Below are 16,159 nucleotides of genomic sequence, written 5' to 3' on the forward strand. Positions count from 1 at the left end.
AGCATGACGCACAGAGCGCTGGTGTTTTCATCCTCACATAAACAGGTGACACAGTGATTTGGCCACAGTCTGTGTGTAGAGTAGTTGCAGTATTCTCCATGCACACTTACCTGAAGCCCGCACACTGTTTCCAGCTTCTCTCTCTCTGTGTATCCTGCATTTTGAAGGCTTGTCCAGGTCCCGCAGTATGGAGCAGGAGCGTCATCTGGTGGTAAAGACCATACTCAGTCACGCAACATGCACCTGCACAACTAGGCTTTGGTGAGTTCTCAATAAGAAAAATAAAATAACGTGTTGATACTGAAGCCGAAAACAGGATTTTTGTACAGTAACATACTCAAAGCAGGAGCAAAAATAGCAGGCAAAGCTGCTATAGGTCCATAATACAACACATCTGATCTCCAAAGGGCCCCATCCCTCTTGGGGGCCCCTTGAATGCTCCTCATTCACACAGCAGCAGCACAGCGTCCTTTATCTCAGCCTCTCTCGCTGAACTGCTCCCTGAAGGTTTGTATGAAGGTTTGGAATTTCCCTTAACTCTGAACTGAGGAAAAATAGTCCAAAGTACTTGAATCAACATTTGGACTATAACCAACACATACAAATATACAGCTGACTGCACAAGTGAGTCGTTTTAGACCTACCTGTATTGTCTATTCTCTGGTATGAAGCCTTTTTTGAAAAATGACTGAAACCGGACTTTGTTATAAGAAAAAGGGCAATCAATTAAAACAATAATACAATAAAGAAGTTCATATCTGATGGGACAGTAGTCAAAGACGTAACAGTAAAAAAACTATAGTACATCTGATTGTCAAAGGAAAAAGTACTTCACACTGGATGTGTCGATGAAAGTAACATGTTACCCAAACCAATAACCTTTATACTTTTTTATTCTCAAAACTTTTGCTGTAACAAAATCCACGTGTCTTATGTACATTTCTTATTGGAACCTGTGTTTTTCCTGGGATCTGTTCCATCAGCTTCACTATCGGTCACAAAACAAGTATAAAATAACCAACATTAGCATCCAAACGTTTTTTGATTAACAGTGTGATCATTCATTCGACTTCAACAACATCCAAATCTTGTTTTTTTTAAACTGTAACTTTCTGTAACATAAAAACTATCTTACATGTACGAATAGAATCAGTTACAAAGGAAATACATCAAACCTGGAGAATCCTGTCTGACTCAAAGCACCATCAAGGTCCCGACACATTGAATACAGTCAGTGTGCACAACGTCAGCCTCCAGTTCACTGTCACAGCAGCTCCTGGACTTAACCTCTCAAAAAAAATATCATAAACACGGTTTGTTTTTCTTCCTCTTTAACTATAATACTGGTTTATCACTGTTGTCAAAAATCAAGCAGCGCTTAAAAAAACTGCAATAAAACAAGTATAGAAAATAAAGATACAGTTTAAAATCCTTCTGTGGGTAAATACTGTTAATTAAACATCTGATATATTTAAAATCCACAACAATCCTTTTAAATATTAGTTTCAGAAATTCAGTGACACCAGCTCAACACAGAAGCAGAACAATACATCATCAGTATCAAGTTTACCGTAGTTACTGGGTTGTGATAAATCGTCATCTACATAAAACTGTTTTAAAAGTTTAAGTGTCAGTTTATTACAAAATTAAGAAAAAGGTTTATGTTCGAACAAAAGAACAACTTTAAACTTAGGTTTTAGTGTAAAGCTGAACAAACCAAAGGTTTACATTTCTATCAGGGGGCAGCTGTGGCTCAGGAGGTAGAGAGGGTCGTCGGTTCGATCCCCGGCGCCTTCAGTCCGTGTCCTTGGACAAATTACTGAACACCATAGTGCCTCAGATGGCTGTGCCACTTTCTGGAGATATGTATTTTCAAAATGCTGTATTGGTATTTTTACTTAAAATGTGCAGTTCCTCCACCACTGATTGAAACCCTAGGAAGAAAAACTGGTAAGGTTGTTGACTTTAAGATTTTTACCTCCGCAAAGGGGAAGGTGAGATTTCACCAGTGATAGTGATAGTCTTGATTTCCAGTATCTCAGATATACAGTAACTTTAAAAGAGCAAAGCACTTTTAAAAACATGTTCATTCATGCATGTCAGTAGTGCTGAAAACATTAGTCGAATCAAAGAATATTCAATTGACAGCTATTCTTCTTCGATAATACACTGGATATGTTGGCGCACAGTTGCATCAATATGGCCTCTGAGAAACTGGGATCAGAATCGTCTTCTCCTATTGTAGGATATATTTTGGAGAGCAAAACATTAATCAATTAACTGAGAAAACACTCAGCAGATTAGCAGAAATTTGTTGATTAAAAATCATGGCCTCCTCAAAGTTTTCTCTAATACTTCAGGATTTTTTTGCTTAATGACTCTACAATAACTTCGTCTCCCATATCAAACAAAACCCTTTGATTTACAACAATATCACCTTCCTGTCAGTGTAGACATTAGGTCTATATATATAATTATATACTGTATCTATTTACAGACACCCAGTCTCATTATCGCCGACTGCACCTCCAGTCACTCAATCTGCCTGTGGCTCCTGCTGTCAAATATCATGGAGCGTCTCTGCGGCTGGTAGAAGCAGCTGGTGGACGTTTCCAGTCTCTGCCCGCTCTTTGGAATAGTCATTTTGTTTTGAAGCGAGATCCCCTCCGCCGTCCTGAAGTTCTCCGCCATCTCTGAAGTGTCGTTCAGGCTCCTGAGGGACGAGAGGAGCTTGCTGTCGTCCCCTGACGGTGGGTAGTCCATGATGGGAAACGGAGGACTGAGCAGGATGAGACTCTGAGGTCTCTGTCGGTTCCTGAAGGACGGCCTCTGTAAAACGTTCCCTCTGTTGGGTCTGGGACAATCTACAAACACTTCCAGACTGGGAGCGTGTCTCCGTGTTATGACCGGTAGTTCTTGAGTGGATGTTGTATTCACGGCGTCAGCCGATTTCTCAACATTGGGGTGTTTTTGGTGATCGGGCGCTGGCTCTTTATTCTCCAGCTCCTCCTTTAGATCTGACATCCCCTGAGGAGGTGCAGCATTGATTTTCTCTGCGCTCATTTTGGGATATTCCTTTTCCTGCTCCTTCAATGCATCAAAATCCTTCTCGTGTCTGGAGTGAGGTATCTGACTGAACTGGACCTTCGGGGGGATGACAGGCACGGCTTTGGCCTGGCTTGTTTTGATCATGAACGCTGTTCGCACTGATGAAACGCTGACCGGCGCTGAGTTTCGGCGTAGAGGCGCCTGCCGATCGTTCAGAAACAACTCCAGCTCTGAGGGCAGCCCGTTGTTCACAGTCCCACACGAGCTTAGGAATCCTCTCTGACCACATGAGAACTCTGACGAGTTACGGTTCTGCTGATTAGAAATGTCTCGGATGCATCTGTACCCCAGGTCTAGGTTGAGGGAACACGGTCTGTTTTTAGCAAAGCTGTTCTCCTCTCTTTTCTCTGGAGCTGCTGCCTCGTACGACATCTGCCTGTAGAACCGATGAGATGAGACGGTGTTCCTCTGTTTTGTTGTGCTGGATTTTCCTGCGTGTGTCTGTGTTGCGTTGATGCTGTTCACATTGACCCGAGCAGGTACTGACGGAAAATAAATCCATTTGCTCTCAGGTTTACAGCTGGATGTCTGCAGGACGGCTCCTGGGGGGCGTTCGCTGCTCTTACTGGCAGGTTGTTTGCTATTATCGACCGAAGAAGGAGGCGAAATCTTTCCCTCCTCAGAGCGCAACGCTTCTCTACAAGGGTAGAAGGGAGACAGCTGGTTGAACAGCTCCTCCACGTCAGGTGAGTGCAGAGGACTGGTCACCCACTGCTTGTTGGAGCTAAAGTCCTCCCAGGGCTCCACTGAGTCCAGATCTTCCATGATTCCTGTGCACAGATCGTCATCGTCAAGGTGCAGCAGCTCCAGGGCTTTGCGTCTCTGCTCCAAACACACGGAAAGCCTCTGGATCGCCTCCGCCTCCGTCATCGCACTCCGCTTTGCTCCATCACAGGGGACGTTTTTGTTTTCACTAGGAGTTTCCAGTTTCTGTGAATTGTCTGTATCCGCTGCTCCTGAAACGCTTCCATTTGTTGGAGCATCCTTTGCTGCCGGAGGAGCCACAGCTTTATCCAAACGTGTTTCTGATAAAGCAACTTGGCTCTTCTTGGTGTGCGCTGGTTTATCTTTGTCCCAGTATGAGGCTCCTCGATGCCGCTCCATCTCTTTCTCTCCCCCCAGGTCAGCAGGGCAGACGTTTCCTGTGCTTCCACCGACAAACACGTCAACGTTTTTGTGAAGAGAAAACAAAATGTCTGACTCTGAAGGTTGTCTCTTTGCAGAGTCGGATCCAGTGGCGAATGTGCGATCACTCAGAGAGGTACTTGAAGGCTGCTCCCTGCACAGCAAAGACAGAGACGGAGAGCTGCGGCTCCACTTCGACTTCACGTCCATCGTCAACTTCGTGCCCTCACAGGTCCTGGAGCTGAAAACAGGTTTGAAAGTCTCATCCAGGAGGTCGATTTCAGGTTCGGTTATCTTCAGCTCCTGGTGGAGGTCAGACCACAGCTCGGTCCCAGTAGAACATCCTTTGTCCTGAGAAGGAATACAAAATAAACAAAAACAGACAGGATTAATAATAAAATAATAATAAAAAACATGATCATCTCTCTATACTGGTTTGAGGCATATAGTACTTAGCTAAAATATATGAATAGTAATGGCTTTGCGAAATTTGTGATTTACAATTCAAAAAACTTTTATTTCGACTTGGTTACACCTGAGAATAGGACGGATCAATGGTAATTGTGACTGATGCTTTATGGTCTCTGATTTGCTTTTTTGAACAATGCATCTTTTTTTATATTTGTTCTCTTGCAGTGGCAGAACTGCTAACTACACATTCACTACAAATGATTTACCAGTCGTAAAGCTACAGGTTGCTTGTGCGGTTCCTTCCCAGGAGATGGCGCCACATCTTCGCTTTCTCTTGCTTTTGCGAGGGACAGCGGTTTCAGCTCAGACGTGTCCATCCCTCCTGCTCCTTCTGGCGTCACTTCTTTTCTTGTATCTGAGGGAAAGGCAGGTATGTAAATAGTTTTCTTTGCGTTATTACTTCTTACACATGGTTGACCTGAACGAGCCATTTTAAAATGTGATAAAGGAAGATGTGGTCACCCTTAGGCTGAGCTCCAGAGGTCAGCTCCTCTGTATTTTTCTTCTCCGTTCCTTCCTGCTTCTTTGGTTCAAGTTGGGGGAAGGTGTTGCTCTTTCCACTGTTGCTGCTCTGCTCTGAACTTTCTTTGCAGGGTTTCAAAGTGGCTGCTTTGTCCTTGGCGTGGCCCCTGCATGGCGTGCTGTTGGAGCTGATAACAGCCGACACACGCAGGGGAACGGACACAGCGAAAGGCTCAGATATGTTGACGGCTCGCCTCTGATGCCGCGGCGAGGACTCCAGCGGGAAGAAGCTTCCTGGGAAGGAAGGCCGAGATGAGCTGCTGTGGGAAGAGCCTGAGTACAACATCCTCCTGTTTTTCGGAGACGTGGGTTTGTACCCGCTGAGGTCCTCGCCTTTGAACACCTTCAGTTGCTCTGGCAGTGTCTTTTGAGAGGAGGCACCTGGTGACCCCTTGTGGTTTGTGCCGGAGCTCCAGCCACCCGTCGCTCCGGCAACTTTCTTCCCTTTTAAATCCCAGTTTTGGTCGTGCTCACTCAGGTCGTAGTCTGAACCCAGTGTTCTGGATTTCACATCTGGAAGAAACATGCTGCCCGGTCCTCCAGCTGGACTGTTTCCTGTTCTGTCATCATCTGCACAGTGAAAATAACACAGGGGGAGGAACATGTAACAGATGTAACAACATATAGCATATCAAGGCATAGACAAAAATGTACACTGCACAGGACATTTTCATGCAAATGAATATATGTAGGCTTCAGCCCCACCTGTTGGTAAAGAGCACAAGGACTCCATGCTCCTGGACGGACGTAGAGCTGCCTTTTCTGTCGGGAACAAATCCAATAATATTCAATTCACATTTTCTATTTCATGAACAGGACGTCACTTTGTGGTGGAGCTCTAAAGTCAAAAAACATTTAAAGTTTGAAATGTACTGTACTATTGTGCTATTCAAATAAAAGTCTTACTTTTTGAATTTTACATTCAAAGATATTACTTAGGCACCTCCATCACAAGAGACCTCCTTACCCCTTATATTACAGTGGAATAAATTACTTTGTGACCTTTCCCTTATGTGTACGGCTGATCATTAACCTTACCTGTGTTCCCCTGTGCTCTAATGAACACGCTGCCGTTCCGGCTCAGTTTTCCCTTTGAGTCCACAGACCTTCCCAGGTTGAAGATGGACTTCCACTTCCTCGTTTTCCCTGAAAACTTTCGTCTTCCAGACAAAGACAGATCATTAGACCCGACGCTGATCGTCACCTTGTCCTGACAGAAATAAATACAGTCGACAATCTTGTCATACTTGCTGTCTGATATGTCGATGACGGTGTGGTAGAGCGTGGCAGTGCTGGTGTCAGGAAGACTGTTCTCTCGCTGACGCTCTCTGTGCACAGGATGGTTTGGACTTAGGGAGCGGGCCTGAGCTTCTTCCAGGCTCATCAGTTTCATCGGCCCACACTGGCCACTGATCGGGATGGTGGCGTACTTCTCCCCACACATCAAACTTGGTCCTAGAGAGGTGGAATAAAACCAGGTTTCAACCCCTTGGTTATAATATCAATAATAATCCAGGGGTGGACCATTTGGTCACTTAGGCCTCCAAATCTCTAACAAATGAATGTTCCTACCTTCTTTGGGTTTGATTTGCACCGAACCACCGCTGAAGATCTGATTCGTGTTGTTTAGAATAAACTCCACCACTGACTGTTGTATTCGCACCTCCTGGAACGCCATGTCTCCGTTGGCAGATGACGTCTCGATGTTTTTGGATCTAAGAAAAATAAGAGATGAGGAAATAAAGCTATTGTAACTCATCAGAGCTTCGAGAAATAATACGTCAACGATGAATGACCGAAATAGAAAGTCATCTGTGAAAAGGAAACAAAACTCACCTTAACAGATTTGGAGCCCACACCAGGGCCAGGTTACGTGTGTGCATGTTTGTCTCAGTGCTGAACGTGGCGAGGTGGGTCAAGTGTTTAGTCAGGAACTCCAGAGTCCTGAGGACAGTGAACAAACACATTTTTATTACAACATTATTATAAGAACAAGAAAACAGGACACATCAAAATGCTGAGAGTGAAACCGGCTTTGGTAGAGAAGTGTACCTGAAGTGAGGGGTCGGCAGCTCTTTGATGATCTTCTGAATGTATAAAAGTCTCTCATGATCGCCCTGGACAGAGACCACGTCCTGCATGTGAAACAGACAGATGTGCATGTCAAAGGAATTCACATCCAGGGTTGGTAAAACATAATAGAAGGATTTGGAGGACCGATGCCTGTAACTAGCCAGCAACGTGTTTATTATCTCTTTCCAGGTCGTGATTATGGTTTACTGTGGATTGCGAAGTGGAGGGTTCGGGTTAGGTTAACCCCTAAATATGAGCGTGTGGTCTCCGCCGCTCTCTTGAAATGCTTGCTGATAATGATCTTTAATTTGTCTGCGAAACCAGCACACATTCCCTTACAATAACATAACATATAACAGCTGGTTTTACCAGTTCGCACAATCAACGCATTGACCGAGGCTCGCTGCTCCGCTCTCTGGCTCAACAAATGTAAACAGACATGCTGGAGTGCGTGCATTCCCACTAATGTGATTGAGGCCTGAGTAGCAGCATTGACTGGTCATGTGTGAGGTCATCAACCTGTGCTGTTGTGCAGTCTTGTGTTGTTTTGTCAAATGGCCAAAACACAAAAAATCTATTAGTATTTTTTTTATATATAACTTAGAAACATAGTGTCAGACGGAATCAATGTGGAACTGATGTCATCGAGTACGCGGCTCATCTCAGAACACTGTTCAGTCTTTCCAAAACAAGAAAGTTCCACAATCGGGCAACTGTGTCCCAGTATAATGTTCGTCTCCATGTTACACCATGTGAGGAACGGATGTATTCCCAAAACACTGGACTACTGGAGTTTTCAGGCACTGGCAGTAAAAGGTGTATGAATGCCAAGGCATGCACATAGTCCAACAAGATGCAAAGAAAGCTTCACACAGAGCCTGAACCAGCTTTCACACTCTATTACTGCTCCTCTCCCTTATGCCTGTGACGAAAAATCTCCCCCACCACAAACCTACGAGATGTGAAATCCCGAATTTGAAGAGATTTAACTTTTTTTGTGATACTTTGAACACATTTCGGGCGTTCTTACAAATCTTAAAATCCCTTGTGAACCAGAAGGACCACGAACCAAATGTTTGTATCTTTAAAATCAGGCAAGTTGATGAAAAGAAACACATCAGAACAGACCCTAGCAACAGAGTTCTCCACAAACCACTCATAAAAGATGACTAACATAGTAAACCCGTCTCTAACAATCATATCATCAGAAGGAAGTCTTCTTTGTATGTGTTGACTCTCAAAGTTCAGTTGACATCTTGTCATTGAGCTGTTTTCTCCAGGGAGGAGATGAAAACAGAGATCAACGTTGAGCCAGAGAGCTGAGGTCACACTCATGAAAGCTGATCGTAAATAAGATGCTGACACGGATATAATATATCATGAGGAATAGACACTGCTCAGTCGCTTCTAACGCTGGGGCTGCCTTGCTGTGTGTAACTCATTATGTTTTCACCCCTGTTTTTCCACTTTAATATTGCGAGGGCATCTGACATTTTGGTGGATTTCTAAAGAAACGACAAAGAGATTGGAATGAAAGGACATATTTAAAGGAATGATATCAATGAGTGTGCGTAAGGTGCGGCTGGATTGAATGTATCAGGACTCTCGGGGATTGACGGAGGTTTGTGCTGTGCTGTGCATTTCTAGTTTGAGTTTGTAAAACATAAGTTTAGATTAAATCCCCTGTGAAGCCGCAGGGTTTTTCAACCTTTGTCCAAACTGTGGGGGGGATTTGAACATATATACTCACCGTGAATTTGCTGTACAGCTCATAAGTGAGCAGGGGATTGGGTAGCTCCCTGAAGTACAGCTTACATAAGGAACCCACACAGTGGATGTCCTGGAGGTACACTTCCTTTGTAAGGTCAGGGCACGCCTCAGAGCAGAATTCCTGCCTGCATGCGCACAAACACACACACACACACTTGGCTGAATACTTTGATTGTTTAACACCCCTGCTAACTGCTGTTGCAGTGTGTGCATTGTTATAATGAACCTGATCCGGTTCACTGACATTGTTGTGGAAAGAAAGAAAAAAAAGATGGGAATATAAAAGAAGCTCAATACTAACCTGAGAAAACAATATCATCCAAATTGAATATACCCTTTAGTATTTATTTGGTGTAAATAGATTTAAAAAACTGATTGACTGAACTAATGTTATGGACATAATTTGAGGTAAAACATCTGATCAAAATATCAATAAGTAATAAGTATTGATATCAGAAGTTTCACATTTTCTACGACATGGCACAGCATCATCAGATGGAGTTCCTACTATTGTTTGTTGTGCAGCAAACCTGTTGCGTGAGTACCTGAGACGCTGGATGTTTGAGGTGATCCCCGACAGCCTGTAGATCCCGTCCACAATCCCATGCTTCTCAATAAACTCTGAACACTCCTTCAGAACCTGCGGAACTGGAGTTAAAACATTGTCAATGTCAGTTTGAGAATCATTTTTTCACATTGCACATATCTTTAAGTCTTAAAAGCAGGAGAAGGAAACAGTTTATAAAGTGGAGTTTCAGTGGTAACAATGCACATAATGGATGGCTTCATGGGTTTGTTCCACCATGGCTGCCTTATATTCCTTAGGGTGGCTGATTGTAGGTGGACTTTGGCAGGAAGTTAAAAATGGTTTGTTTGTTTCAAAGGAAGGTTGACACACCCAGTCCTTGTAGCTGGTATTACTTACGACATTTCCTCTAATAGAAAACAGCTTTTGAAACGTTACCACCGACCCACACGGCTTTCTGAGCCACAGCACATCACCTCCTGCACACAACTGGAGTTTGGCCACACTCTCTTTAGAAATCTCCGCAGATTTAACTGTGGCTTATTCCAGAGCCTGTTGAATCACATGCTCGGATTCAGTTGGAGCACAACTTCCCTTTCGGCTAATACTGAAAATATATATTTTTTTACTTGTGGGGGGGAAGCTGATTCCTTTGAGTTATGTTCGGTGTTTTTTTTTATATTCATGCACGCCTGGATACAGAAACTGTCCTTTGTGAGAAAGGGGGGGGGGGGGGGGGGACACACACACAGAGACAATGAATTTGTTGTATTTGTGAGTTGTTCTTTCAAAAGCACAAGATCAGCACACATGTCTTTGCTTGGTACAACCTTGATTAAATGTGGTTCTCTTAAAATATAAACAACAACGTGAAATTCTTTTAAATTCCTCCTCTCATTTTCAGTCTCCCACAAACCATTAGTTTGACTCCAAACATTAGAGTAATTACATGTGCGCCAGTGAAGGTTTTAGCCATTAAATTAATAGCCCCCACTGTAAATATAATAGTCTTTCACAGATAAAAAATAATATACAGGCTGAGACTAATGCATTTTAATATGGTAGTTTCTGTGTAAGGCTTAAAAATGCCACCACGCTGCCAACAGAAGTACAGCTCTCCACAAAATGAATGTGTGAATATTTTAGGCAGTGGTGAATCACTGCTGACCAAGAATCTCCCATTTACACACTGATGTCTTTGACTTAATTGGACTTTCAGTGACATGCCTGTGGTCAACTGCTGGACGATGAACAACACTGTAGCCTTGACTTAGTGTCTCTCAGTCTCAGCGTTGAGGGGAAGTTTCTGCTTCTTGTAGCAGCAACAAAATACAGTTTGGCTCTCATCTCAATTTTACAGATATTATGACGTTAGACAGTAATTAAATAAATCAACGAGTGATGCAAGAGTTTAAAGTTGATTCTCGACACAGACTATATGTATGCAAAAGATTACATTTGCCAAAGAAGTTATGTTTTTGTTGTTTGTAATAATTCATGGATCGTAATGAAAACCAGGCACATTTGTGGAACTAATATCTATGAGTGCTTGAAATGGTCTAGGTGGAAGTAGGCCTTCTACTTAGTGTCATTCTAGTTTGTTTCTGCAGTTATTTGTAAAGTACCAATAAATGCTGAAAGTGCAGATACTGCTCAATGGTTCACTTTACAAAACCTACAGTTTCCTTCTTTTTTATTAGCTTTTATACAGTTACTTTATTTCCGTATGTGGACTAAAACACATCTAAAGGTTCAGGGCCAGATATAACACCATTGTTGTTCCACAGTTTCCTTCACCCTGAGGGAATAATGTGGGTAAATGCTGGTTTTAAGAGTCGCTTTATTCAAATTACTGTAGTTTTAAAACAATGACACGACACACATGTTATTCATAGAATTACATAATCCTGATCTTCCCGGTCTGTGTGAGACAGGAAGTCTGTGTTTCATGTCTTATTTTTAGGCCCATGAGAGATTTGGACCTTGACACTGTCTTTTGGTTCATCACCCTCAAATGCTTATATATGTATTTCACTATATCTTTACGAAAGGTAAATAAACTCAATATTGTGCTCAGTATAGTAACATTGTGTTTGATTTTCAGTGACGTTCTGATGCTACATGGGGACGTTCTCTTATTCTTCTGATCAGTTTTTTTATGCTTCTTTTATTTCTGTGAAGGACATTGAATGGCCGCTGTGGGAGATAATGGGCTATACAAATAAACAGGACTTGCATTACAAACACACCACATAGCTTTAGAGAATAAGGGCATCAGGTACATCTAATGCTCAGAGATATGTTTTAAAATGAAAAGGTTCCAAGGTATCCAAACTGAACATCTAGGTTTTCCTCTGGGGAGAATGAGTCAGACCACAATACGTCTCCTGGACATCCACGACGAAGGGCTATGACACACACCTCCTCCTCACTTCCTGCACTGAAACGCCCCGCCTCACACTGTGTCCACTGCAACAGGTCTTCCTTTAAGTTATCCTCAACGCAGCTATTCATGAGCCTCCGCACGTGGAACACTTGTGTTCACCGTCTTTTTTCCCCCTTACAGATCACGGTCCCCCCAAAAAAAGTCAGAGATGATGTTTGTGAGAGCAAGAACAAAGAACTCGACCACAGGAAACAAACAAGAATTAAAGGATCAAAAAATAGAAACCTTACAAAGAAAACAAACCCACATATTTGGACTTTTTATGATACGTTTGGTTTGTTTCTGCTTGTTTTCTTCTCGCTCTCTCTCCTCATCATTCTCATCTCTAAGCAACAGCGCCGCCCAGTCTTTTGTCAGACTCAAAAGTGGTGAAAGTAACTATAGTCGCTGTGGGAAATTGACACATGAAAATGTAAGAGCCACACCCAAAGTCACAAATGACCATTAAATACAGCCAATGGGTGAATGAATGGTCTTCCCATATATAGAGAAATGTATGCTTCATATATAAAAAAAACCTGCATTTGTTACATGAAGGCAATTTTCTGTGTTGATTTCACCACAAATATGCATCGGAAGGTTTTAACATCTATGATAATCTATGACATTATCAACTAAGGTGTTTTTTTTACTATCAGTGTTATCCTCTCTTTCTATATGTATGAGTCATATCTGATGAAATAAATCATGTGTAGTATGACGATCGCTGCTTCTAACAAGTCTTCGATCTTTAGAAAAGGCTAAACAAAAAAGTTTTACCATCTTGTCCTGAGTTCTGGAGATGTTCTGTCAAGTCACAGCCGAACGCATTCTCACTTCCTTTCTTTTTCAACTTCTGCTTTGTCCCTTTATTCTTCATGTGGCTCCAGTTAGTCAGTCCAGATGATTACAATGAAAAGCTCCTTGAAGGCACAGCGATCGATCCATATGACCCTGGTAAAAAAAAGCTTGAGCTTGCGGGTCAAAAAAGCAGCGACATAGAGATCCCAGCAATCGGCTCCCAAGACTCCTGCATCCGCTCACATTCTGACTGACCACCCTGTCGGAGGCTGAGAGCAGAAGTGACGTCACGTTTGAAACTTTTAGCTCTTACAGATCGCCGTGATTTCAAGTAACGGTCAGAGAAAAAGACACGGCGTGACTGCAGCTCGGCCGGGACGTGGCAGTCCACTGCGTTATCTCAAGGAGATTTGCAGAAACAGCATTAGAATCGGTCGGTTTCCTGTTGTTCTTTCACCCCCAGCCAGTCTCTCTCTCCCTCTCTGCTCCTTTTTTTTTATCTCCTCCTCTTTTCCTTCATTCCACACAGTCTCCCCTTTTCACTGGTTTCTCTGTGGCTGAGGAGGCATCAAGAGAGGCAACCCCCCCACGCCCAGGCACATTAGTTTGTATTTTCATTCCGAATTCCCTTTTTTTCAAATATTCTATGTTTAGAGGTGGATTCGTGGCAGTGGTGTGGCAGGGATTTTTGAAATGTTGAGACTGTGTGAAGGGGAGGGAAGTGAAGTGAGGGGAGGAGAACAGCTGACTTCTGTTTCTCTCCTGGTTTAGGAATTACTGACCTCTTTTATCCCATTTTTTTTCCGTGTGCCCAAACTCGGAGCTAACGGGAAAGCTGCTCTCTGCCTTCCTGAATGCTCCCTATGTATACAATTTCCTGTGCAAAGAGCTCGGGATCGAAAACAAAAACAGACGAGTTCTGAAGGAAGAGGGAAGTGGGAGGCGACTGAAGTGAGGGCCTGAAGGGCACAGATGGGAAATGGGGGGAAATCGGGGGGGGTGGGGGTGAGGAGACGGACGACACATGGTTCTTGTTACTCACAGCTATGCATGTCATCTTTTTCTTTTTGAAAAAAAAGGGATTATAACTGTACGGCAAACGCATACTTAGTGAGGACAATAAATAGATATATGGCTTAAAGGTTAATCTTATTAAATAAATAACACTTTCATTCAGTTCTTCAAGTATTTATGTCACTTCCTGTGTGACTAAATGTAATCCAATTACAATGGAAGGCACTACATGACAAGGATCAAATAAAAGTCACAATGTATTGGTGATTTATTCCTCAAACTGACCCTAAAACCAAATTATATCAAATGTGACTTGCCATTTTAAAGCTGTAAAAAAACACTGAACTTTCCCTGAGATGATATTTTAAGACCTAATCCCTAATATTAACATGTCTGCCCCTGCTGTTTAAACCATACTGATAGTAGTAAACTGTTGGTTTTAAAACATGAATAGTCTGATGTCAATCTGGTTTAGGTTTAGAGTAAATGGAAACCTCAACTCTGGTTTACAATGTAAAACAATTATACACAAAGTTAAATTATAAGTGAGGTGTATAGTTTAAAATCACGTACAGGCTTCATAACAACAAAAAAGCAGGTTACTCCTCAAGAGGTGAAGGCAGGTGCTTGATGCTTCAGATCTCAAACAATTCCTCCAATGCCGAATTAAAAATGTCTAAATTACAGATTCAAGTGATGCTTTCGACTTATATAAATACCTTGAATAATAGATCTTCAGGGTAGTGGAATCCAGCTGTAAACCCTATAGTATCATCACCATTTAAGTTGAAGTGGTGGATTTGCCTGCAGAAGCTTGTTTACCCATCAAGCAGTTACGAAGCAAAATCATTCATTTTGAATCGCGTTTGTTTCCACCTGCTTAATAAAGTCTGTTTTATCTCGGTTTTGGTCTCCACCAATGGCTTGTTGTGCTAAAAACAATTGTGAGAGCCAATTGAGTGAACTAAGAGAGTCATATCGGGACACCCGGAAAATCAGGACAATGAGCTGAGAAGATACTGAAGCTATCATTTAAGAGCTGAGAAAAAAACTCCAGAGCTGAAGGATTCTTCACTACAAGTGACCCAGTTCAGATGTAAGTCATCATATGATTTAGAAATCATTTAGCAGCTCGAAGTGTGTCCTGGTTTCTTGTTTTCTCAAAGATATGTATTTGGAGGTAAGACAGCATCCATCCATTTGCTTTATCTTCAAATTCCTATTCAAGATAATGGGGGTCATTGGAGTGGAGGGGGTTTAAAGACAAGCAGTGGCTGAAAGGCAAAGCAACAAACACACAAAAATGTTCCTATGTGCTGGCTCTGTTGAGTTTCCAGTTCACCTGACCAGTTGGAGCGGACACTGACAGGATGCTGGACCTTCTTGCTGTACAGTAGAATCACCGAGCTGCCGGGCCGTTATGAAATACTGCAATGAAATAATTTAACATTGTCAAGCATGGTTGCGAAATCAGTTTTAGAACAACTCAGTTTCCATCCAACAGTTCAATCTTTAACAAACGCGTGAATATTGAATTCACGCGTTTCACATCTTTGGCCTCTGAGCTCCTTGCTGTTGTAAATAATAATATGAACATGGCGCTGGTGAATCATTTGCTCTATTTACAAGCGGGAACAACACAGTACATATTGAGATGACAACTGACATTCTAGTATTCTCGTGTTCTTGTTGATAGTATTTGGTGCATGTCACATGTGAGCTCCACGACCAGGCGCGGCCTCGACAAGACAAAGCCTTCTTTCTGCACCATAGGAAGAGGAGATGACATCATTCTGTCCATCCCGCTCTTTCTTTGCATACTGGTTTAAAAAAAGCTATGGAGCTGAGAAGACATGTCATTGTATCCGGGTAACAAGGGGTTGCTCTTTGTCCTTACTTTGAGTACATGTTCTCAGGGTGATGCAATGTCTTCTAGAGCTGCAGCATAATTCCTCTTCTGCTAATGTGAGAGAATGGAAATAAAGAGAAACCGACTCAATACTTTTTATGAATGAGATATTGTTGATTTTAAGGTGAACATAATACATTTAAAAAAAAGGCTTTACTCACCGAATTCGAGGAGGACTGTCAAACCAGGCTTTGTGAATGAGAACCATGCAGACTTGCAATGTGCCAGCACATCAGTTAGTAAGTTACATTCATGTGAGATTTTCCCTTTCAGAACTTCCCGAAGTCCTTTTAGCTCAACTGCTGTTTCATAAAAAATGTGGTATCAAATTTGATGTGATACAAACACCTAATACAATAGCACAATAATAAACAATTATATAATTTGACTGATCATAATAACTAATATATTGTGT

At 42.3% G+C, this 16,159-nt stretch overlaps 1 protein-coding gene across 1 annotated transcript; it reads right to left on the reverse strand.

Moving 5' to 3' along the window:
- Nucleotides 1-875: 875 nt before the first annotated feature.
- arhgap31 (Rho GTPase activating protein 31) lies at nucleotides 876-13,695 on the reverse strand. Its single transcript, XM_053440765.1, has 12 exons — nucleotides 12,801-13,695; nucleotides 9,615-9,717; nucleotides 9,050-9,194; nucleotides 7,279-7,361; nucleotides 7,063-7,170; nucleotides 6,799-6,941; nucleotides 6,474-6,681; nucleotides 6,265-6,386; nucleotides 5,932-5,988; nucleotides 5,167-5,796; nucleotides 4,911-5,059; nucleotides 876-4,584 (listed from the first exon to the last, which is right to left on the reverse strand). The coding sequence occupies exons 1-12, from the start codon at nucleotides 12,898-12,900 to the stop codon at nucleotides 2,533-2,535; spliced, it is 3,900 nt and encodes a 1,299-aa protein (XP_053296740.1). The 5' UTR covers nucleotides 12,901-13,695; the 3' UTR covers nucleotides 876-2,532.
- Nucleotides 13,696-16,159: the final 2,464 nt, after the last annotated feature.

Source organism: Pleuronectes platessa, chromosome 15 (assembly GCF_947347685.1).
Source record: "Pleuronectes platessa chromosome 15, fPlePla1.1, whole genome shotgun sequence".
Classification (NCBI taxonomy): Eukaryota; Metazoa; Chordata; class Actinopteri; order Pleuronectiformes; family Pleuronectidae; genus Pleuronectes; species Pleuronectes platessa.

Coding starts and splice junctions, on each gene's coding strand:
- arhgap31 (XM_053440765.1), bottom strand. CDS start 12,900: ATGAAGAATAAAGGGACAAAGCAGAAGTTGAAAAAGAAAGGAAGTGAG. Junction 7,171..7,278: donor CTGCCGACCCCTCACTTCAG/GTACACTTCTCT, acceptor CACTGTCCTCAG/GACTCTGGAGTTCCTGACTA. Junction 6,682..6,798: donor GCAAATCAAACCCAAAGAAG/GTAGGAACATTC, acceptor CCACCTCTCTAG/GACCAAGTTTGATGTGTGGG.